This window comes from Rhamphochromis sp. 'chilingali' (genome assembly GCF_963969265.1).
Source record: "Rhamphochromis sp. 'chilingali' genome assembly, chromosome: 15".
Classification (NCBI taxonomy): Eukaryota; Metazoa; Chordata; class Actinopteri; order Cichliformes; family Cichlidae; genus Rhamphochromis; species Rhamphochromis sp. 'chilingali'.
In genome coordinates this window covers 27655985-27676490 of record NC_137942.1, presented here as the reverse complement: position 1 = coordinate 27676490, position 20506 = coordinate 27655985, and the positions used below count along the sequence as shown (strand labels likewise).

At 42.2% G+C, this 20506-nt stretch overlaps 1 protein-coding gene across 3 annotated transcripts in view; it reads right to left on the bottom strand.

The window, feature by feature from the left end:
- Positions 1-6260: 6260 nt before the first annotated feature.
- wizb (WIZ zinc finger b) overlaps positions 6261-20506 on the bottom strand; it is a 32820-nt gene continuing 18574 nt past the window's right edge. For 2 of the 3 annotated variants that reach the window (XM_080906524.1, XM_080906525.1), the window contains exons 10-18: positions 19497-20024; positions 18961-19416; positions 18366-18869; positions 15972-16547; positions 15658-15869; positions 7983-8283; positions 7473-7638; positions 6656-7027; positions 6261-6569 (exon numbers count right to left, since the gene is read on the bottom strand). In XM_080906524.1, the coding sequence (XP_080762650.1) occupies positions 6560-6569; positions 6656-7027; positions 7473-7638; positions 7983-8283; positions 15658-15869; positions 15972-16547; positions 18366-18869; positions 18961-19416; positions 19497-20024 (3125 nt within the window). In that variant the 3' untranslated portion in view covers positions 6261-6559. The remainder of the gene's footprint in view (positions 6570-6655; positions 7028-7472; positions 7639-7982; positions 8284-15657; positions 15870-15971; positions 16548-18365; positions 18870-18960; positions 19417-19496; positions 20025-20506) is intronic. The other variant, XM_080906526.1, reaches the window with a different exon arrangement.

Here is a 20506-nt window from a genome sequence, read left to right as displayed (position 1 = left end):
GATAAACTGTTTCTCTCACACTGGTGAAGACCCAAAACAGGGTTTTCAAAAAAAGAGTGAAAGAAATAAATGTTAGCTGCTATGTCAAAAATAAACAAGCATTAACAGGGCTGTATTTAGACTCCTAGATCAACTCACCATGTACATGGAAAACCCGATCTGCAAAGCTCTCTGATGTGGCTATGTATTTGGGAGACGGATGCTTGACGTTCATTTAGAGGCATGTTTATCACTTGGGAAATAAAAGTCCAATATTCTCTCTCCTTTAGCTGCTGAGTGCTCTGCTTTGTTCAACAGCTCGTTGCTACATTGTTTTTGTTGCTACTGGATAAAAGATGCTAACGTGCTATTAAGTGCTCCGCAGAGCTACGGGAACTGTGAAGCTGAGTGCAGGTAAACCTTTTCACACAGCACACAGTCAGAGTGCCACCTCTATCAGTTCTAAGATTGTAAGTATCAGGACATAAAAACAATCTGGTCCTTAGCAGGTCTAAAATGAGTTAGGTGCAACCTCGGTGAACAACAACACGACATATTACACTGTGTCATCGTCAGTGTTGGTTAAGTTATTTGAAAAAAGTAATCAGGAACTAATTACTGATTACTTCCCCAAAAAAATAATCCCATTACTTTACTGATTACTTATTTTCAAAAGTATTTAGTTACTTAGTTACTTTTTAAAAACACGATTTACAACCTGAATAGGTGATAGCGATAGATCTTTCAGTCCAATTCTTCTTTTTCTGCATAATCCATCATACAAAATGTAATCAAATGGAAAAGTCTCTTTTTAAAACTTGTTTTATTAGTTTTAATCTTTTAACTTTATGCATCAAGCAAAAATTTAATTATATGCAACATTCTCTGACTGGAAGAAATTTGTTTAACATTTAAACCTATTTTCTGCACATTCCAGCACATAAAATAAAATAGTTTTTTGTGTTTATACTCAGTCTTTCAAATAAATGCAAGTGAAACACAGCAGAAAATAAATAAAATCAAAGACTCAGCGGTCCTGTTGCTCTATTTTAACCTGTATAGCAGGCGGATGTTTGCCCTGGTGCAGGTGTGCCACATCTCTGGTCATCGTTTATTTAACAAAAACAAAGCCATAATGCAGAAGCAGAGTGTGACAAACTAAATGCACCTTTACTGCTTCCACGGGAATTAAGAGCAGTCAGCAGTCAGAGCTGCCGGTCAGATGCACTTGATCAATTGATCATTAGCAGTTGATCAATTAATCACCTCGGCAGCGACCTTAGAAAAACAATTGTAGCTGCTCGTCAGTCTGGAAAGGGTTCTGAGCCCATTTCCAAATAATTTCAAGTCAATCATTCAATAGTAAGGAAGATAATTTACAAGTGGAAAAGATTTGGGACACTTTCCAATCTTCCCTGAAGAATTCCCTGTGAATTCACCCCGAGGTCATACCATGCAATGCCTAGAGAATCTGCAAATAACCCAAGACCTACATCTCAGACTCTGCGGGCCTTAGTTAGCATGTTAAAAGTTCATGAGAGTAAAAAGAAAAGAAAAACACTGAAAAAGGATGACTTGTCTGGAAGGGATACCAGTAGAAAGTCTCTTCTTCCTAAAAAGAACATGGTTTAGGTTGGCAAAGCAGCATCTGAACAAACACAAAGGGTGTGAAGGGGTGATGAGTCCAGCATGAACTTCTTGCTACACCAAAGTAATCTGGAGTCAAATAACAGCTAAAACTGGGCTGAAACAAAGTCATGGAACAGGAAACTGATCCTGAGCACAGCGGCAAATCTACAATAAAGTGGCTGAAAAAGAAAAGAAGCTTAGTGCTGCAATGGTCCAGTCAAAGTCGACCTGAGCGGGATCTTAAGACAGCTATCAATAAATGAATTCCTGCAAACCCGTAAAGAAAATTCCTTCACTGTGATGTGAGAGACTCATAAAGTCATACAGAAACCAACTACTTCAAGTTCTCAGTGCTAAAGCTGATTGTACAGGCAGCTGGATCAGGAGCTTTTTACACGCTGCTTTTGCATTTTGGTTTAGTTTTTTTTTTGAGGAATAACACACGTCGTATGTCATGTGTTGACATTAATCTGAAGAAGTGGATAGTTTTCATTATATTGTGTTATAGCGTTTTTCTTTTTATTAACATCGGTCCCATGTATTAGAGCATGCACAAATGTGTCCGCTTCCCCTTTTCACTTTACTCGATTTCCCTTCTGGAAGCTGTCATGATCAAAACCCCCAGAGCAGCTCAGTGTTCAGTTTTAGTTCTTTTCCAGGGGTAAGAATGAAAATTGAAGGCTGTGTATCGACGCCTGCTGAAGCCGTGGCATTTTGATCCTGATCACCGTTCTCAAGTAACTTTGCTGTTTTATTATTTACACTCTGTGATTTAGACAGAGATCATTTAAACACTGCTAACTAATATTCCCCCCTGCCACCTACAGCTGGGGTGCATCCCAAACCTGCTTGAAATGAATGCAAACTGGAGCTTGTATTCTAGCTCCCCCTAGCGGTTTGATAAAACAATTAACCAAAGGCTTTTGACACAGCCGTCAAACATCACCGCCGTGTGACGCAACAACATAACAATAAAGACAAAGATTCGGTGTCTGAAACTGAAATCACATTTATTGTTTGTTCTGGAGTTGATTTACTTAAAACTTAACCCTTCGTGTACAGTACAGTTCTTTTCTTGACTGCATCTTTTTCTTCTCAGTTAACATCGTCATCTATCTTTTTTTATTAACACTCACACACACACACTCTCACACACACGCACACACGTGCGCACACAAAACAGCCAGTTACACCAGCTGAGGCTTAATCGGGTGATCTTAAAAGGGAACTAATAATGCACCGGTCTCCAATTCACACCTCACGCAGCAGTGCAGCCACAAACCTGCAGGAGGCAACAGTGTCTATTACTCTGTGAATGCAGACAGGAAGAATTATATCTCACCTTGCAAAATGGTCCCCTTTAAGGCCCGCTTATTAGAGTCCTTTTGATACCAGGACGTGACAATCATATTAAAAGGTCTTCCTCGCGTTCAGTCACTCAACCAGCTCCCGACCTACAACGCACTCGCCAGCACCAAAAGTTTCAGCTTGGAGAGACTAACAGATAAAATAAAAAATACTCTAAGATTCACCTTGCAGGACTGCAAATACAGAAATGCACAGAGCAATAAAAAATACATAGCATCAAATGTTGAAATCAAATCACAATAGAGGAATTAAGATCACTTAATTTTTAAACTACCTCGCTAATAGAACTGCAGACGGCTCTACTAGCATCAACAGTTTCTTAAGTACATGTAGTTACTGTATATAGTATGCATCTATACTCCATAAAAGGGTTAAGGGTATCGTTTGGATCAAACAGTCACGTTTCAAGCATGGGCAACACTGGAACAAACTCTAAAAGGTTGCCCGCCTACATGGACCCTTTGAGTTACTGCTTCGGTTCAAGGTTGATATGAGAGAGACTACAGACCTCCGATCCTCAGGAGGCCGAGGTTGACTGCGTTTCTGCATTTGGACTGAGGGCTGACGGTTCTCCAGAGCCCTGCTTTGGAATCAAGTTTGGCTTGTGTTCACGTTTAATTGGAAAAATCTAACCCCCACGGAAACGAGAAGCCGCTTCAGCAGCCCGAGTCTTTAAAACTGGGGGATCCACCGTTGGTTCAGTCCATTGTTCTGCGTGGGGGGCCCTGGGGGAACCCGGTAGCTGTGCAGAGTTTCCTCCACTATCAGGTCCAATGTAAACAGCTTTTACAGAGGCAAGACAGGGAAGTAAACAGGCTCTTTGGCACATCCTAACAAGACGATGGATGCATGTAAGTCCAGACAGGCTCCCACATTTAGTTCGTTTTGACCTTAATGAGGTGTCTTTGTATCGAGCGCGTTTACGTCTGTCTCTCTCTCTCTCTCTTTTAAAATGGGGAAACAAATGCACATTTGCTCTGTATGTACACCGACATACAAACGAACACGCTGGCATAAAAGCGCACCGCCGGCCTATTTTCAAAAACATTCCTAAGTTATACTCTAGCTTTTAAATGACCTAGCTTACCACATTCAGAAGCAACATAATAAATAAATAATTTGGGTTACATTGAAAAAGGCAGGTAGAAAATGGCAACACTGTGAATGGAGATGTGTAACCTTGAATACTGTGGCCTCACGTCTCCAAGATTAAAAAGAAACTGCAGCCCTATCTGTTGAAAACAGCAGGCTGTGGAGTGGTAACATCGTGAAAGATAAAACTGTTACCTGATTTGTAGTACAGGGCCTGTGTTTGATTTGAGTATGAATGTGTGCGTTTAAGGTTTTGACAGGTGCTTTAAGCTACATTCAAGCGAAACATATATTTTGGGGAGAGTATTACTTCATAGAGTAAGGAGTTTCCCTTTTTGGGTGTGCTTCCACTTTTTGTTCCTTCAGTCAGTCGGAATGTGTCTTTGTCAATCCGCATTAGGGATGCACTGACTCCGGGACCTTACAGGTAACAATTTATCTAATTTTGTTTATGTTTTTGTTGTTCTTGGACAGGGGTTGCAAACCTGTGGTTCTTTTGCTCACTTCCTATGACACATTTTTTAAATTTGACGCATGAACAATACAGGATTCTTAAGACTGACACCGGTACTGATATTTGGTGCTTTAAAAACTCGAATATTTTTGTGCTTTCAGACGCACGAAACATACGCAGATTTGTCTAACATTTGTTATGTGCAATTATTTCTTTGCCCTGCCCGACTCATCGCATCAGCTGGTTGTTGTTTTTGTGGCATTCTATACATTGTAGCCAACAGTGAAGTTGCAGAGTGCCCTCTGGTGGCCAAACTGTGCAACACTCATAACATTCATAACATGAAGGGTGTTTCTCCCACCTCATCGTTAGTTTAATTTTCATTTACTGGTTGTTCTAAAAGACAATATAGATAGGCTCAACTGGCTGATATCAGTGAGCTCAAGTTTAAATTTTGTATTTATTAGCGGATATCAATGTGATTGTTTGTAGATCAGATGGTTGATTGTAGCTGAAGGGGGGGAAAAGGAGCACTGCCTCCTACTAAACTAAATTTTAGTCAACATTAAATTTAAAATGGGGATTTTTACTTGTACTAATTTTAAAGCTGTTTGGTTGATGTTACTTTATTATCAAAAAGGTTTCTAATGCGATTCATTTGCAAAAACGCTAGCAGTGGCCTGTATAGCTTTGTCTAATTTCAAGTAAACACATGCTAATTGAATTTTTTTCCAGTGCTTAATAATTATTTCATTTTGTTGGCAATCCAAAACGATAGTAATCAATTTTCACTGTAGTTCTAAAATTTTTATAAATGTTGCAACACAAGGAATTACTGTAGTGCAAAGTTAAAGTAAGGATGATCACCGGTACCTCACACGTGATAAAGATTTTAATTATTTACCCTACTAGTAAGGTTGATATGCTAATTTATACTTCACTCGTGTCTTTCATTTTTAATTTAGGTTTCATTAAAATCCTCAAATAGGTTTGAACAAAAATTGCTCAAAGCCGTCTCTCTTGACAGTAATGGCTGCAGACCCCCGTTCTAGGAGAACAAAGAAATATTTATTAATTGACTTTTCAATATTTCCAATATTTGTTACCTTAACTTTACTGTCTGGAATATTTATTCAAACTATGCCTAAAAATTTAGTTTATTGAACATTTTCTGATGGATAAACTGAAAATAAATTGCACTTGGGGGAAAACCCCACAGCTGAGCCAGTCAACCAGAAAAAGTTGCCTCCTAGGTGATGCTGGCAATGTTTTCCATCTTTTACCTGTGGTCAATTTAAACCACAATATTTCAAAGATCAGGCACAGTTTGAATTTTTAATTTAAAAATTTTGTGACTTTAGTCTGGATTTCCCATGCTGTGTCCCTTTAATCACAACAGGCCACCGATTCCTGTAAGTCCCATCTTATTTGCCAATGAGCAGATATCGTTCAACGAGGCCAACATCGACCAATATCAGTGTTAGGCCCATATATCGGTGCATCCCTATATCATATTAACCTATTCAAATTGTATCATTAAGTGCTGAGTGTCCACATTAAAAGTGCCTTTATTAACACTAAGTGTTATCACATGTTTAAAGTCTGAACCGCAAGACTAGCATGATTAGAACTGTCGCTTAATCTCAGTCAGTCAAAGCTACCAACATCCTGGTAGCAATGGTCAAAATCTCACAGGTCTTTTAATGCGCTGTTCATAAGTAGAAGATTGGAGGGAAGGTTGTAGTAGACAAGGTGTTAAAGTTTAATAAAGGGTTATATTAAACCCTAAATCGCCCAGTGAATGAGAGAGGTACAGTAACGATCCACATCTGAACATTCAATATAAACAAGGCAAACACAAACATTAGTCCATCTCTCCTTATAACCTTGGACATTTCCCGTAATCACCCATCCCTGGTGTGCAGATAAGCCAGTGGAGCTTCGTTCTCATGGCAACGGGACTTAGTAACAGTCTAGAAAGCTGCTTCAAAAGGTGCTTGGGGCTCAGAGGGCTCTTTGGGAGGGAGAATGCTCCTCCTAAACACCACTTTGTGAAGGCCAAAGGACAGAAACGGGTGAACAAGTAGAAACTGGAAGAAATAAAATGAGTACAGGTGATGAATGTGAGCTTACGCTGTCTGGGTGGGGAGAGGAATAGGAGTTGGAGTTAGGGTTGGCTGCTCCTCTGAGACTTGAACTATCTCTGTGGCAGTGATGGCAGGAGCGCACTCGTCCACGGGCGAGGGGGAGAGGCTCTTGGGAGTCGTGTTGCTGTTTGAGGTGGAAGTGAGAGCCGGTGCGGTAGAGGTGGTTCTGGAGGTAGAGGTGGAGGCTGGGACAGAGGCCTGGACCGGCACAGGATCGTCAGCTAGGGCAGGTGGTTCGGTGGCTGTTGCTTTGGCAGCAGCGGTCTTGTTGTAGTTCATCTTGAGAATGTGCTGCTGGAGGTGTCTGATCCAGTCCTCCTGCACCGACAGTGGACCGTGGAACTCGACCTCACAGAATCTGATGAACAAAAACACACTTTTTAGGCTGGAAATTATCACTTACGGCGTTACCAATAGCCAGTAAAATGAATGCAACTACTTATGCTCTAACACAAAGAGATAAAACACAATCCGATGCCGCTAAGCCAGATTCTCTGTCTCTCAGGGGCGGCCCATTCTGCCACTTGTGCTGCAGCTATATCAGAACTTAAGCACTCATTCATGTTCCCTGAAAATCCCAAATGGTTCGCTCTTCTCAATATAGTGCATTAGCAACTAAAAGTGGAGTACTGCTCGACAGGGCGTGGGAACAGGGATTGCTGCTTGGGGGATTAACAGACTATTTAAAACATAGGCAGACAGTCCTATTAATGCTACAGTCTCCAAATTTCTAATGCTAAGAGCCCTGAACAGTTTTTCCTGGGTCCTGGAAAGCTATATCCCAAGACACAAGTTTCATATACCGGCACTTCAGGGTGTAGAACTTGCCCACCACTTTGACCAGCGGGTAGGAGGGTGGTTTGGGCACCAGGGCGGGGACGGTGCCTGTGCGCGGGGGCTTAGGAGGGCCGCTATCCCTCTCTGTCCCGTCCGGGCAAGATGGGTGCTTCAACGGCCGACGCTCAAAACCTGAGCAAGAGGAGGAGGTAACAAAGGAGGTTGGTGCAAAGTAGAGCTGCACCAAAATGCTTCAATGTCAGTATAGCTTAGAGGCAATTCAGTCATTTAAAGTCAAAAGGGGTTCAGTTTTCTGCCTAAACCTAAAAGATGTATAACATTGTAATATTTCCTTAACAATATAATGTAAAATGGTTAAACACTGACTGAAAAAAGGGAAAAATTAGGGTAATTTCGCCTGTCAAGGGCTTGTTAATGCCAGTATTAACAACTGATTTTTTGAGAATATATAATACATTGTATATGTATGCACCTATGTGATTGAGAGCCAAGACATATGCTCTATCCTCACGTACCTCTAGGCAGGCGGACATTGAGCTCACTGCGCGCCACCTGTGCTTGAAGCGTGTGGCCGCTGCCGAGCCGCGAGAGACTGGGACTGCTGCGACCAGCCCTGATGGGAGCACCCTGGAAGTTGGTACCAGTTTCTTCCTCTGCAGTCTTGGAAGAGCCCTGGCTGACTTCGTGGCTCAGTGGACGCACCAGGCTGACAGCCAAAGAAGAAGACCACTGAGAGGAGGAGGAGGAAGAGGAAGCCTTCTGCGATGAGATGGGGAGGATATGATCAGAATCCGCAGTGAGCGGTGAGCTGCTCTTCTGGAACATGGAAAGAATGAGTGATCCTATCAGCAGTAAATTACAAAAAGACTGGCGAGTCCTGGTGTACTTGTTACCATGTAAACAGAAACACTGGCACATTAACAAAAGTAAATAAGAACCCAGATAAGACTTTGAATTTCTTCCTATATACCAATAAGGCATATGAACAGAGTAAATATGTAACTTGGAAGCAAGAGTTAGCTTAGTTTCAAGCAAAAAAGTAGACGGTTAGCTAGGCTGGCTCTATCCAAAGGTAACAAAATCTACCACCAGTTCCTCTAAAGCTCATTACTTACTAATTAAAAAGTTATGTGACTTTTTTTGAAGTCATTTTGGGGAGGATATCTGCCAACAATTTCCTGGCCTGGTGCTGGGACTGACATGCTAATTTAAGCTAGCCAGGAACTAGCATTAGCCTCCTATTTAGTGCAGAGACAGTATTTAAACTACTATAATTTTTGTTGTTTTATCTTCACTTTCTTTAATTTAAGTGGGTTTATATCATCATCATCTGTCTATCTTTTTTCAGTAGATTAAGCTTATATTGCTATAAGGAGAACTGTGCTGTAATTTGCCCCTTTCAAGTACACAGCACCCATATTAGTGGGGTTCATAAGTACCTGGACACAAATTGTTCTCAGCAGCTGTTAATCAGCACAAAGTTAGTTAAAAGATGATCACCTGTGTCTGAGAGGTTTGAGGTGACGTTTAGATTGATACTGACTTTGTCTCTTCATAATCTGACAAGTCCTGTGCTCGATTTTGTCCAGTTCTGACACTTTCCACTTTACAGTATTGTAGGGTGGCTCAAACTCTATTTGTACTTTTCTGCATTTATAATTACATCAATTCTAACAAGATTCCCAGAACCACTGGCTGATCCACCTCTCAGTGTCAGGTCTTTGTTGGATTTCTTAAGGACTTCAGCTATAGGTTGTTTTTAAGGCCCACTACATTTGTCCTCCAGTTGTCCAGTTTAATCAATTTAAGAACACACCATTTTAGCCTAATTATTTGGGGGGTTCACCTTGTTGGTACAAAAATACTATTTTATGTCTCTCAAACTGTGTAATCTTTGACATTTTTAATAGATTCAGTTAAATAATGGGGAAATTTTTGTTTTTTGCAACAGGCTAGTTGGCTCTTTGCTAAGTTGTCCGTTATCTGTAGACACAACAAAGAAATGTTCAAAGACCTTCAGAAAGCCTGGAGAACTACTGGACTCCTTGGAAGCAAGATATATAGAAATGAGGGGGTGGCTCAAGACTTTTGTACAGAATGTTTAAGCCCTTAAAATCTGAGCACTACATGTTAAAAGGGTTTTATCTCCCACCTAGTTCTTTCAGCACGTATGCAAAAAATGTGTAATCATGCACATAATTACAATAATTACAGTCTGGACAGTGCATCTAACTACAACCAATCTAGCTGTGTTAATGAATTAGGCAGCTGTAACAGAAAAGATTCTCTCTACTTATTTTAAAATTACCGTATTACACACTATATATCCAGCTGTCCCAGCTGACCTTTCTCTCACACCTGTCATGTATAAAGCACTAATTAGAAGTCTGATTACAATAAAAGCACTTAGAAATTAACAGACCCTCCAATGAGCTTTACAAAACAAATGGATGAAAAAAATGTGATTAATAAGGAAGGCAAAAGATCTGCAGACATATGGGGACCTAATTTGGGCTTCTACTGACACCAATGCATCAAATAACGGGGACCTATAGCTGAGCTGAGCATCAGACTCGTTCTATTAACATGGATAACTGCAGATATTGGCAACACTTAAAACTCACTGATGGAGTTTCAACCATCAGTGAAAACCACAACCCTAGCCATTGTTGTTTTGGAGACCAGCAAAAAGGTTAACACTTTATAACACAACGCATGACTAAGGGTGTAATTCCCCTGCAATAAAATTTTATTTCAGTGTATTTTATTTGAAAGTACAATATAACAATATTTACCAACAAATTCCTTAAAGGCAGGAATGGCAGAATAAGGTGGTAACAAGTCAGGTTTTTACAGGAAGAAATTAAACAATCATACCAGTAAGTACATTTCAGCACTACGTATGCAATTATAGGTAGTACATGAGTAATTTTAAGCATAGCATAACCTAAGGTATTTTACAGAAAAGAAAAGAAATTGTAATGTAATGTAATTACATTTAAGTACTGCATAAGTAATTTAAAGTGGTGTGCAAATTTATTGCAATTTTGGAGAAACAATATTTCCCTATCTTGATGCATGCTCAATCATCCAGGTAAGTAGATCTCCAAAAGTTGACTCTGTTCATCTGGCCGTAGCGTTTTGAGGGAGAAACATTTCATCACTCATCCAAGTGACTTCTTCAGTCTCAGCTGACTGCAGGTTTCCCCAATCTTATAAACAGTACATTTGCATAATGACTGAAACCAGCACCACTGAAGGAACAATGGGCTGGCAGGTCAGTTCCTTAATCTTAATTATGCAAATTCTCATGACCATTGAGCAACAACCACTGACCAAAACCCACTGATCAAAGCTGACATGTACCGTAAACCTACACATACGGATCAGTATTTAAGGTTTGACTCTCATCATCCACTGGAGCACAACCTGGGTGTCATCAGGGCGCTACAACACAGAGCGAACACCATCCCCACAGACACAGCGGCCAGGGAGGCAGAAAAACAGCACATCAAGAAGGCCCTGAGTAAATGTGGTTATCCCAGCTGGACTTTTGTCAAAGCTGGGAAGGCGCCAAAAGAAAGCTCCAGCCGATCCAGGAGAGAAGGACAACCGCTGCCCAAGTGAAAACCTGTAGTGATCCCATATGTGTCAGGAGTATCGGAGCAGTTGAGACGCATTTTTTCTAAACACCGGGTTTCTGTGGCTTTTAAACCCCAAAACACGCTGCGCCAAAAATTGGTCCACCCCAAGGATCAGGTCCCCCGACACAAACAGAGTAACATAGTGTACGCTGTTAAGTGCCAGGAGGATTGCCAGGATTTATACATCGGGGAAACCAAACAACCTTTGGCGAAGCAGATGGCACAACACAGAAGAGCTACCTCGTCAGGCCAGGACTCTGCAGTCTATTTACACCTACAGGCCAGTGGACACTCTTTCAATGATGAGGATGTTCACATCTTGGACAGGGAGGAACGCTGGTTTGAGCGCAGAGTCAAGGAGGCCATTTACGTGAAAAGGGAAAGACCATCTCTGAATTGAGGAGGGGGCCTAAGGGTACAGCTTTTGCCATCTTACAATGCTGTGATTGCAGCCATTCCCCAACTCTCTGTGAATGGTACTCATGGTTGTTGATCAATGGTCATGAGAATTTGCATAATTCTGATTAAGGAACTGACCTCCCAGCCCATTGTTCCTTCGGTTGGCTGGTTTCAGTCATTGTGCAAATGTACTGTTTATAAGATTGGGGAAACCTGCAGTCAGCTGAGACTGAAGAAGTCACCTGAATGAGTGACGAAACGTTTCTCCCACAAAACGCTACGTCCAGATGAACAGAATCAACTTTTGGAAGAATATTTCCCAAACTTACATCGTACATAAGCTGTGTATTTCGGGGTGAGGGTCATGTTATGGGTGAATTAAACCACTGTTAAAACATAGCTTTTAAAGAAAAGGAGTGTCTCTTTTCCTGTAAAATACCTGGAAGTTAGGCAATGCCAAGACTCTCCATAATATCACCCGGATGTTAAAAAGCACAGCATTCGATGCAAGATGGCGAAATATTATGTTTTTCTGCAAACCTACCAAGACATTCTGCAGTTATTAAAACTACTTACAGAATTATTTGTCTTCTTTCCTGTAAAATACCTTAAGTTATGCAATACTTTAAATTACTCATGTACTACCTAAAGCTATTTCCGCAGTACTTAAATTTACTTAGAGTATACTAATTTGTTTGTTTCCTGTAAAAACCTGGCTAAAAAAAACTTATTCCAGTGCACTTACCTTTAAATGTTTATAGGTAAATATAATTAAAACAAATAATAATGTGATTCCATTTAATGTGCTAAGTATGTGCTGCAATTGTGTCTATGTGTTTGTGTGGCAGGTACTAGCCAAGATATGCTCTGGCGCATGACCCCAGTGAAGCTAACTAGCTTTTAGCTAAATATACTGAAGAGACACGGCCTCTGGGTCTGAAAAGTCAAGCAAATGAGAAAGTACCTTAAACCTGCATTTTGAATAGGCACTGAAGGAATGTGCGGCTGCATAATGATTGTAAGTCAGAATGTATAAAAGTCTATTGAGAAAATGACCCTTGATCTATAAGCTCATTAAACGCTTTTCTAATGAGTTTACCACCTAAATTGCTAGTTTCAGGTTCTGATTCATATACCTCACTGTTCTTGTTGGGAAGTATGCTCCCATTTACAGTAAAACAGACAATAAAGCTGGATATGTGCACATCCACTCTTCACTTGTGTCATCTAGTCTCAAAGAATACACACTGTTTGCTATAGTGTACAGATACAAAGTTTTTGTAAATAAATACAACCTCAGAAAATACATTTTAATGATGTCAAACTTCCTCTTTTAGAAGAGTAGTCTACCCAACATTTACCTAAGAAAACAGCACATATACTATGAAGAAAATCTAAGAATCATTCCCCCAAATATCAACAAATCTCCAGCTTTAAATGTCACACAGCTGAGACACTGAAACTAAAGAGGCGACTTTTGCGACAGCACAGTTGGCCCAAGCAGACCTTAAAATCCACGATGATGTACTTGAAGAAACACTAAAGGCTTTGATGGGGCTCTTATGGTCCCCTGACTTAAATCATTGGAAACCTGTCATGCTGTGTATGCAACTAAGCCGAAAAGATCTCCAAGGACGAGCGACTGATCTCTCAATCAAGGACAGACAGGTTTAGCTCGCTACAGAAAGTGTTAGAAAGGCCTTTTTATCGCCCAAAGGGCAATACTGCCAACTGACTAGTGGCAAAACGTTTTGCCAAAACAGCTCCAATTAGATCAATTATCCCAAATAGTGCCTGGATCAGCAAACTTACTTATATAAGTTATATTGGCCTTACTGACTGGTCAGAATGTGTTGGTCTACATGTCTATAAAAAAGAGCTATCATCACAAAAGTTGTCTGAATGTGGGTGTTCAAAACGTGTGCTAATGCGGTATTTCTTCATCCAAGGCAGTCCAGGCTCACTGGGTTGATGACACCAATATTGTTTTGCGGTTTTTTCCTGTGATATTGGTTAGAATCATTCCAACATATCATACCAGTAAAGTGTAGAACCAGACAAACACTGAATTTCTGGAGCCAGTGTTAACAGAAGCATCAGGGGCGGTGACCCCCATTACAGCCAGCGGCAATGATCACAAAGAGAGAGACGGAACAAAAGATGAAACAGACAAATAAGACACAGGCCATACCTTTCCAATATGAAGTCTATACCTGCTTACAAATAGCCATATTTACTCCACTTTAAGACTTTAAGGAAAGTCTGAGTGCTGTGGTTCATGCATTTAATGTCTACCTACAGTGGTGTGTGTCTTGAGCCACCGCTCATTTCTTTATGTTTTGTTTTTAAGGAGCCAGACCTTCTTGCAATTTTGTAAAGTGGTCTTGTCGTGGTGTGCAATGAGGCATTTTTTTTTAAAAGTAGAGCAGATGAAGAGTATCTCAAAGTCGTGTGAAACAGAAAAATCCAGCAAAGGGATGACACACGACTTGAAAGATGCATCTGGACTTTTAATTGATCCATCTACTGTTCACTGACGGCTCATCAGAAATGCTCTCAGTGGAAGGGTGGCTGTCAAGAAGCCATTCTTAAGGAAGGGAAATGGAAAAAAGCTGATGTTATGCCAAATTACACAAGAATCTGAACAAAAATCAGTCTGATACGACTGATGAATCTTTTTTTTTGTTCAAATTAACATTAATATATATGGATGAAGTAGTGGAGGCTTCATTTTGCTATGCCACAGTCATACTAAGTATACCCGGAAAATCCAAAACAGAACACCATCAGTCATGGATTGGCCTCCCCAGAGCCCGGACCTCAACATTACTGAAGGAGTGTGGGATCATTTTGACAGAGAACAGAAGGAAAGGCAGCAACATCCAAAGAAGAGCTTTGAATGTCCTTCAAGAAGCCTGGAGAATTATTCCTGAAGACTACTTAACAAGAAAGCTGCCTAAATATTACTTAAATATTTACACTGATGCTTGTTAGAATTGTACAAATTCTGATTTTGCCTCATGAATGTTTGCATGTTTCAATACATCACTGCATCTATTTTCCGTTTTCATTTTTCGTATTCTTTGTGTTGTTAAAGCATTGAACCCATTTATGACTGTAAACTTAATGTAGTATATAAAGACGTGTTTTTACTAGTCACTATTAGCTTCAAGCTAACATTAATGGGGTGTTTTTCCCTGTGGATTTTTATAAGTGGATAAAATCTCCCCCTAATTCAAAGATGTCACGGTATAATAAACTGTTCTTTATGTCAAACATATTAAGCAATAGGAAATAAAAGCGACACGTCCTTTCCACTGAAAAGGTCAAATAGTTGCCCAGGTTTATTAGCTCACTAATAATATTAATGGTATTTATATTATTACACCCTTTTTAACCATGACATCAGTCATTACTTAGGCCAATCAAATCCTACAGCGAGGTTGGTTTGACTACGTCTGTATGAAAAAATAATATGATTACAAGGACATTTAAAAGGTAATTCATTTTGTATGTGTGTCACATCACCACTCAGGGAAAAGGTGTGACAGTGACGCAAATGCACCAGAAACGAATTCAGGCGGGGAGGGAAAAAAAGGGGAAAAAAACATAAATTTTCTTCTATCAACAGCATGCCATAATTTATCTGAAGATGAAACATAAGCTGCCAGGCACCCTGGTTACTATGGCAACTATCAAGTCAATAGCTGAGTTGTTCTGGCATCTGTCCCCACAGTGATTTTTGCTTGGTGTAAAAGACACAGGATCTACAGTAAGGCTCAAAGCTGCGAGACTACACGTCTGAGGCTTTCCGTGACACAAAATGTCTGTCGTGCCACCAGCTGGGGCTCGTTAGATCTCCGAGCATGACGCCTATTCAAAGACACTGAGAGGAAAGTGAGCGTGTCAGGAAAGTAGCACAGTGGGTTATGATCTCTCGCTGCATAGCTGTGACACTTTTGTCTGAGGCGCGGGCTCCTCCGCTTACAACTCCCAGTTTTTTTGTTTTAAAATCAAATGTTCACAGCAGTCACAACGGGCTTTGAAGTATCACAGGCCTAAAATAAGACCAAGCGGCTCAGCTTGCTGCACTGATCTGAGTTATTCGGCTGAAATGCGTTACCAAAGACTGACTGCCACTCCTCACCTTCTTTAGGGTGGTGCGGTTACCCTGCATGTAGCTGCGGTGCATCTCCAACACCTTTTGCGGCCTGCTACGCATCCAAGCGCTAAGCGTCTCGATAGGGGATCCATTTACACACCACTCGGTCACGCCAAACTGCCTCAGGTGGGCTCGCGCGTGGCTGGCTAAAGCCTTACGGTTCTCAAAGAAGAAGCCGCACAGCTCACAACTGGGATCTGAAAAATACAGGGGAGGAGTAAAGAGAAGACCTTTTCTTAGTGGATAATGATCGGTATCAGATGAAGTTCAGGGCAAGTGGAGAAAAAACTGCATCTTACCCTGGTGTGCATGTTTGTCTGGGGAAGGTTTTCTTTTGAAGGAGAAATCATGTGGAAGGGATGAGAAAGTCTTAAGCTGATGTGGAGATGAGTGCGCAGCCTCCACTGACTGGGCCTCCTCAGACAGAGGCCTTTTCCCCAGTGGGGACATCCTGAAAAACTTCCCTGCAGATGGGGTAGCAGATGGGCCCACAGACCCCACACCCTGCTTATGGAGCCTTGACCCTGACTGCTGCAAGCTGAGAGGAGATTTACGGAATTTGGAGGACTGGTAACCCGAAGCGCCCAAACCCTCGGAGCCGCTGGCGCCCCCTGTGCTCTCCCAGGAGGGACTGTTCGCTCCTTGGCTGGACTCTTTCTTCACTCCTTGGTCTGACTGCGAGGAGCCACCCACCCCTCTATTGTGCATAACCTCCCTCAGGGTGTCGATGGGCGAACCATTGACGGACCACTCTGTGATGCCCATCTGTCGCAGGTGGGAGCGGGCGTGGCTAGAAAGGCCTTTGCGATTCTCAAAATATTCCCCACAGAACTCACAACGGATATCCCTCGTAGGCTCCACCTCATGGGCCATGGCTAAAGAGATACCAGGTGAAAATGTGCACACGATTATCACATACAGTGGATCACACACGACTACCGAATACAGTTATTTTTACCAGGAATACACTACATTTACATGCATTGTTTGTTTAGCGTTACATGAGATACACGAGAAGACCTGTCCTACTCTAATCTGTAAGACAGACTGTATGTAAAAGGTGGAAGTAACGGCCAGATGTCTTAAACTTGTAATTTTTCTAATGACCAGTAGGGGGACATTAGGTTATATGGAAGCCTATGGGCATGACCCACGGCTCACTTTAACTATGACCTCAGCAAACACTTTCCTGATGCGTTTATGGGCAAAAGTGACTAGTAGTGCAGTTTTAGTGACTAAAACATGATGTTAATTTTGTAAACCATCGCCTAAAAGGACAATACAGTGGTCCCTCACTATAACGCGGTTCACTTTTTGCGGCCTCGCTGTTTCGCGGATTTACTTTGTGCAATTTTGCATGCTTTTTCTTTCTTTTTTTTTCTACAGCGCATTTTGTTTTGCGTCCTGATTGGCTGTAGACCACTGTCAGTCAATCTCCTCCGTACCGTGTCTCATGTACAGTACCGAATGCGTTCAGTCAAATTTACATCAATCTTCGACCGCTAGCAGTGTGACTCTGAAGTGCTGTACTGTATGTTTGTAAGTTTTCTCCCCAACAAACACAACAATGTCGACGAAACTTTTTGCACCGTCAAAGGCACCTGCGGTAGCATCCGAAAGGCAGAGGAAAATGCTAACCATCGCACAAAAAGTTGGACTTCTGGACATGCTAAAGGAAGGTAGAAGTTACCGTATTTTTTGGACCATAAGGCACATTGCATTATGAGGCGCATTAAGCGAAACCAAACAGTCAGATAAGTCAAACTTTACTCAACTCATTCTTCTTATTTCCTCTACTTCCATACCATTGATTCATAAATGTTGAATTCTCTCGTAGCTGCTCTATTCCCATGTTCTGGACCTGAAAGCAGGGTTTGATCTTTGGTTTCATTCTATAATACTGGACTTATTTTTTTACGAAGGTTTGAACTTCGAGAGTGTTTAAACAAGAGAGAAAAGTGTGGAAATGTTCATGCCTGTCTGAGAAAACTGTCTAAAGTGTGTAGTGAGGGGTTTTACAGCCTTAAAACATCTATAATAATTGTAAAAAATAAAGTTGGCTACTTCGCGGATTTCACTTATCGCGGGTTATTTTTAGAACGTAACTCCTGCGATAAACGAGGGACCACTGCAAATCAAGATTTGCTATAAAATTTGACTGAAAAGTGGTTAGCCCATGAGCAACCAGTGCCATCACACATATTTGCCATCACACAAAGATGCTGAAGTTGAGGCTTCAAAAAAGGACATTGCCAAATAATGGGTCGTAGCACAGTAGCTAAGACCATCTTTTATATACAGTCTATGCTTTGTAAAACTTACCACATATTCTCAAAAAGGGGGAAAACAGCCTGCATGCCTTAGTCCAAAAGTTAATCATAATTTCCCTGCTTTTAAAATGTTTGTTTTTTTTAAATAATTTGATCAAAGAACTAAAATCAGAAAAAACAGTTTGTGGTTTTATGCTATTATTTACAGAGATGTTGCTTGGCTTGCACCAAGTAGCCGCTGATTGTCTTAAAAAATGCTCCTGACTAAACTGAGGTTAATTCAGTCGGTGAAGCAAACAATAATAAATGATTAATGAATACAAACTAGACATGCCAGTACGTTTGAAAGTGATTTCCCTTATCTATAAATTATTCCTTAACAATTGTTAAATAAGCACTGAAGACAAAACAGGATTCAAATACCTAAGTTGAGAGGAAACGCACTGTCAGAGCTCCTCCAGCTAGAGTTGAGAGACTCAGCTGAAAACCCTCCAGATCTCCCCACAGCTCCAGGCGTGGTGACCTCTACCTGCACCGGCTCCGGCTTCAGCTTGAGAATCAGCCCGCTAGAAGGCGTTGATGGAGCCGAGCTCGACTTGGACACGGCGGGCTGAGGACTGGAGGGGCGGGCGAAGGCGAACGGCAGGCGACTGAGGAGAGTAGCTGAAGGAGAAGAGGACACCGAAAGGGGGGAACGAGGCGGTCCTGGAGAAGATGGCGGTGGGGTTTTGAGAGGTTTTAGCGGGAGGGCGCAAGGCAGGCCCCGTCTCGTGATGATCTCCCTCAGGGTGTCGATCGGAGAGCCGTTGACGGACCACTCGGTAATGCCCATCTGACGCAGGTGAGAGCGAGCGTGGCTAGACAGCCCTTTGCGATTCTCAAAATATTCCCCACAGAATTCACAGCCTATCTCCTTTGGAGGTTCACCTTAGGGACGAGAAGGTTTGACCTTGCGTTAAACAGAGAAAGCATTATGCTTCTATAAATTGTCTAATTTCATGGATACTACAACACTCACTGTGTGGAAGGGCCATGAGTTCCCCACTACTGAGGCGGAAGACCTGCATGGAAGAGGACTTGAGACGCTTGGCAGGTGGGCCAAGTATAGATGAGGCAGAGGAAGAGGTAGCTTTGGATGTTGATCCACTCCCGGTCGTAGTCACCTTGTACAGGAGTGATGAAGAGGAAGAGGAGGAGAGTGTCAGCAAGGATGGCTTTGAGGAGGAGAGCGTAGTGGGGGCGAGGCTCCGTGGCTCTGTGTGGTTGTCGAGCTGCAATGCACTGGCTTTGTGCTTAAAGTCATCCGTGTCGATGAGCCGGTTCAGGAGGCTGATGGGAGACCCCTTGGATTCCGAGTACTCCACCCCAAAGTGCCGCAGGTGAGCTCGAGCATGGCTGGATAAGCCTTTCCGGGTTTCAAACCAGGCGCCGCACAGCTGACAAACAATGTCTTTGTTGGGGTCAACCTCCAGTGCTATGAACAGAAGAAAGAAATGACTAAACATGAAGCAATGAAAAGATAAAACAATCATCAGCTAGGACAGCGACACTTACTGAGGTTAAGAGGAGCATCATTCTCCTCTGGCGCCCAGAGGGGTTTGGCTGTTGTTGAGCCGGAGAGGTTAGAGGTCAAGTTTTTCATGCCCCCTGCCTTGTGCTCAGGAGAGCGCAAGGGGGAAGACACAGGTAGTAGAGAGGAAATGGGGGCTTTCTTCACTACCGAGGAAGGGGAGCCAGAGTGAGCCGGAGCTGGAGAGGCGCCCGGAGAAGGTGTGGAGGAGGACGAGAGCGGCACTGCTTTCGCTGCTTTGGCCAAGAGGGACAGAGGGATGGGTTTCTCGTCTAAGTCCATGTCCTCATCTTTTGGGGCAACGGACGGGGAGGGGCTCTCAGCTATGAGTGGCTCCTGAAGAGACGAGCTTATTTTGCGCTCCTTGGCAATCCGGCGGAGGAGCTCAATGGAGGTCCCGCTGCCATCTGAAACGGTGATGCCCAGCTGGCGCAAGTGAGAGCGGGCGTGGATGGAGAGGCCGCGCTTGGTCTCAAACTGAGCTTCGCACACCTCACACTTCAAGTTGTTGTCTGCACAAGTGTGAAAGACGGCATAAGACTGGGTAATAAGCTGTGTCTTACAAATGTTATAAATGTTTCAAACCGCTACAGATGACATCTGTTTTTAGGCAGCTTGAGCACTTACATGGTGTTTTTCTACTCTGCATACAAAGCATCTATGCTACGAGCCTTATTCACACACACATTCATCATAATCTAACATTCACACTCTGATGAACCAGGTCCTAGGGTTCAGTATCTTCCCCAAGGATACTTTGGTATGCAGACTGGAGCAGTCAGGGATTGAACCACCAACCTTCAGATTAGCAGACAGCCTGCTCTACTTCCTGAGCGACAGCCACCCCAGTTTTAAAACCAGCAGCAGGTGGCTCGGGTTATTCTAGAGACCACAGATATCCCAGAATACACTTACACAGTACTAGGGGTGCTCTAATTACCCCCTAAAAGATTTGTCTTCCTCTCAGGATTTCCCTTGTGATAACCCCCTCTCT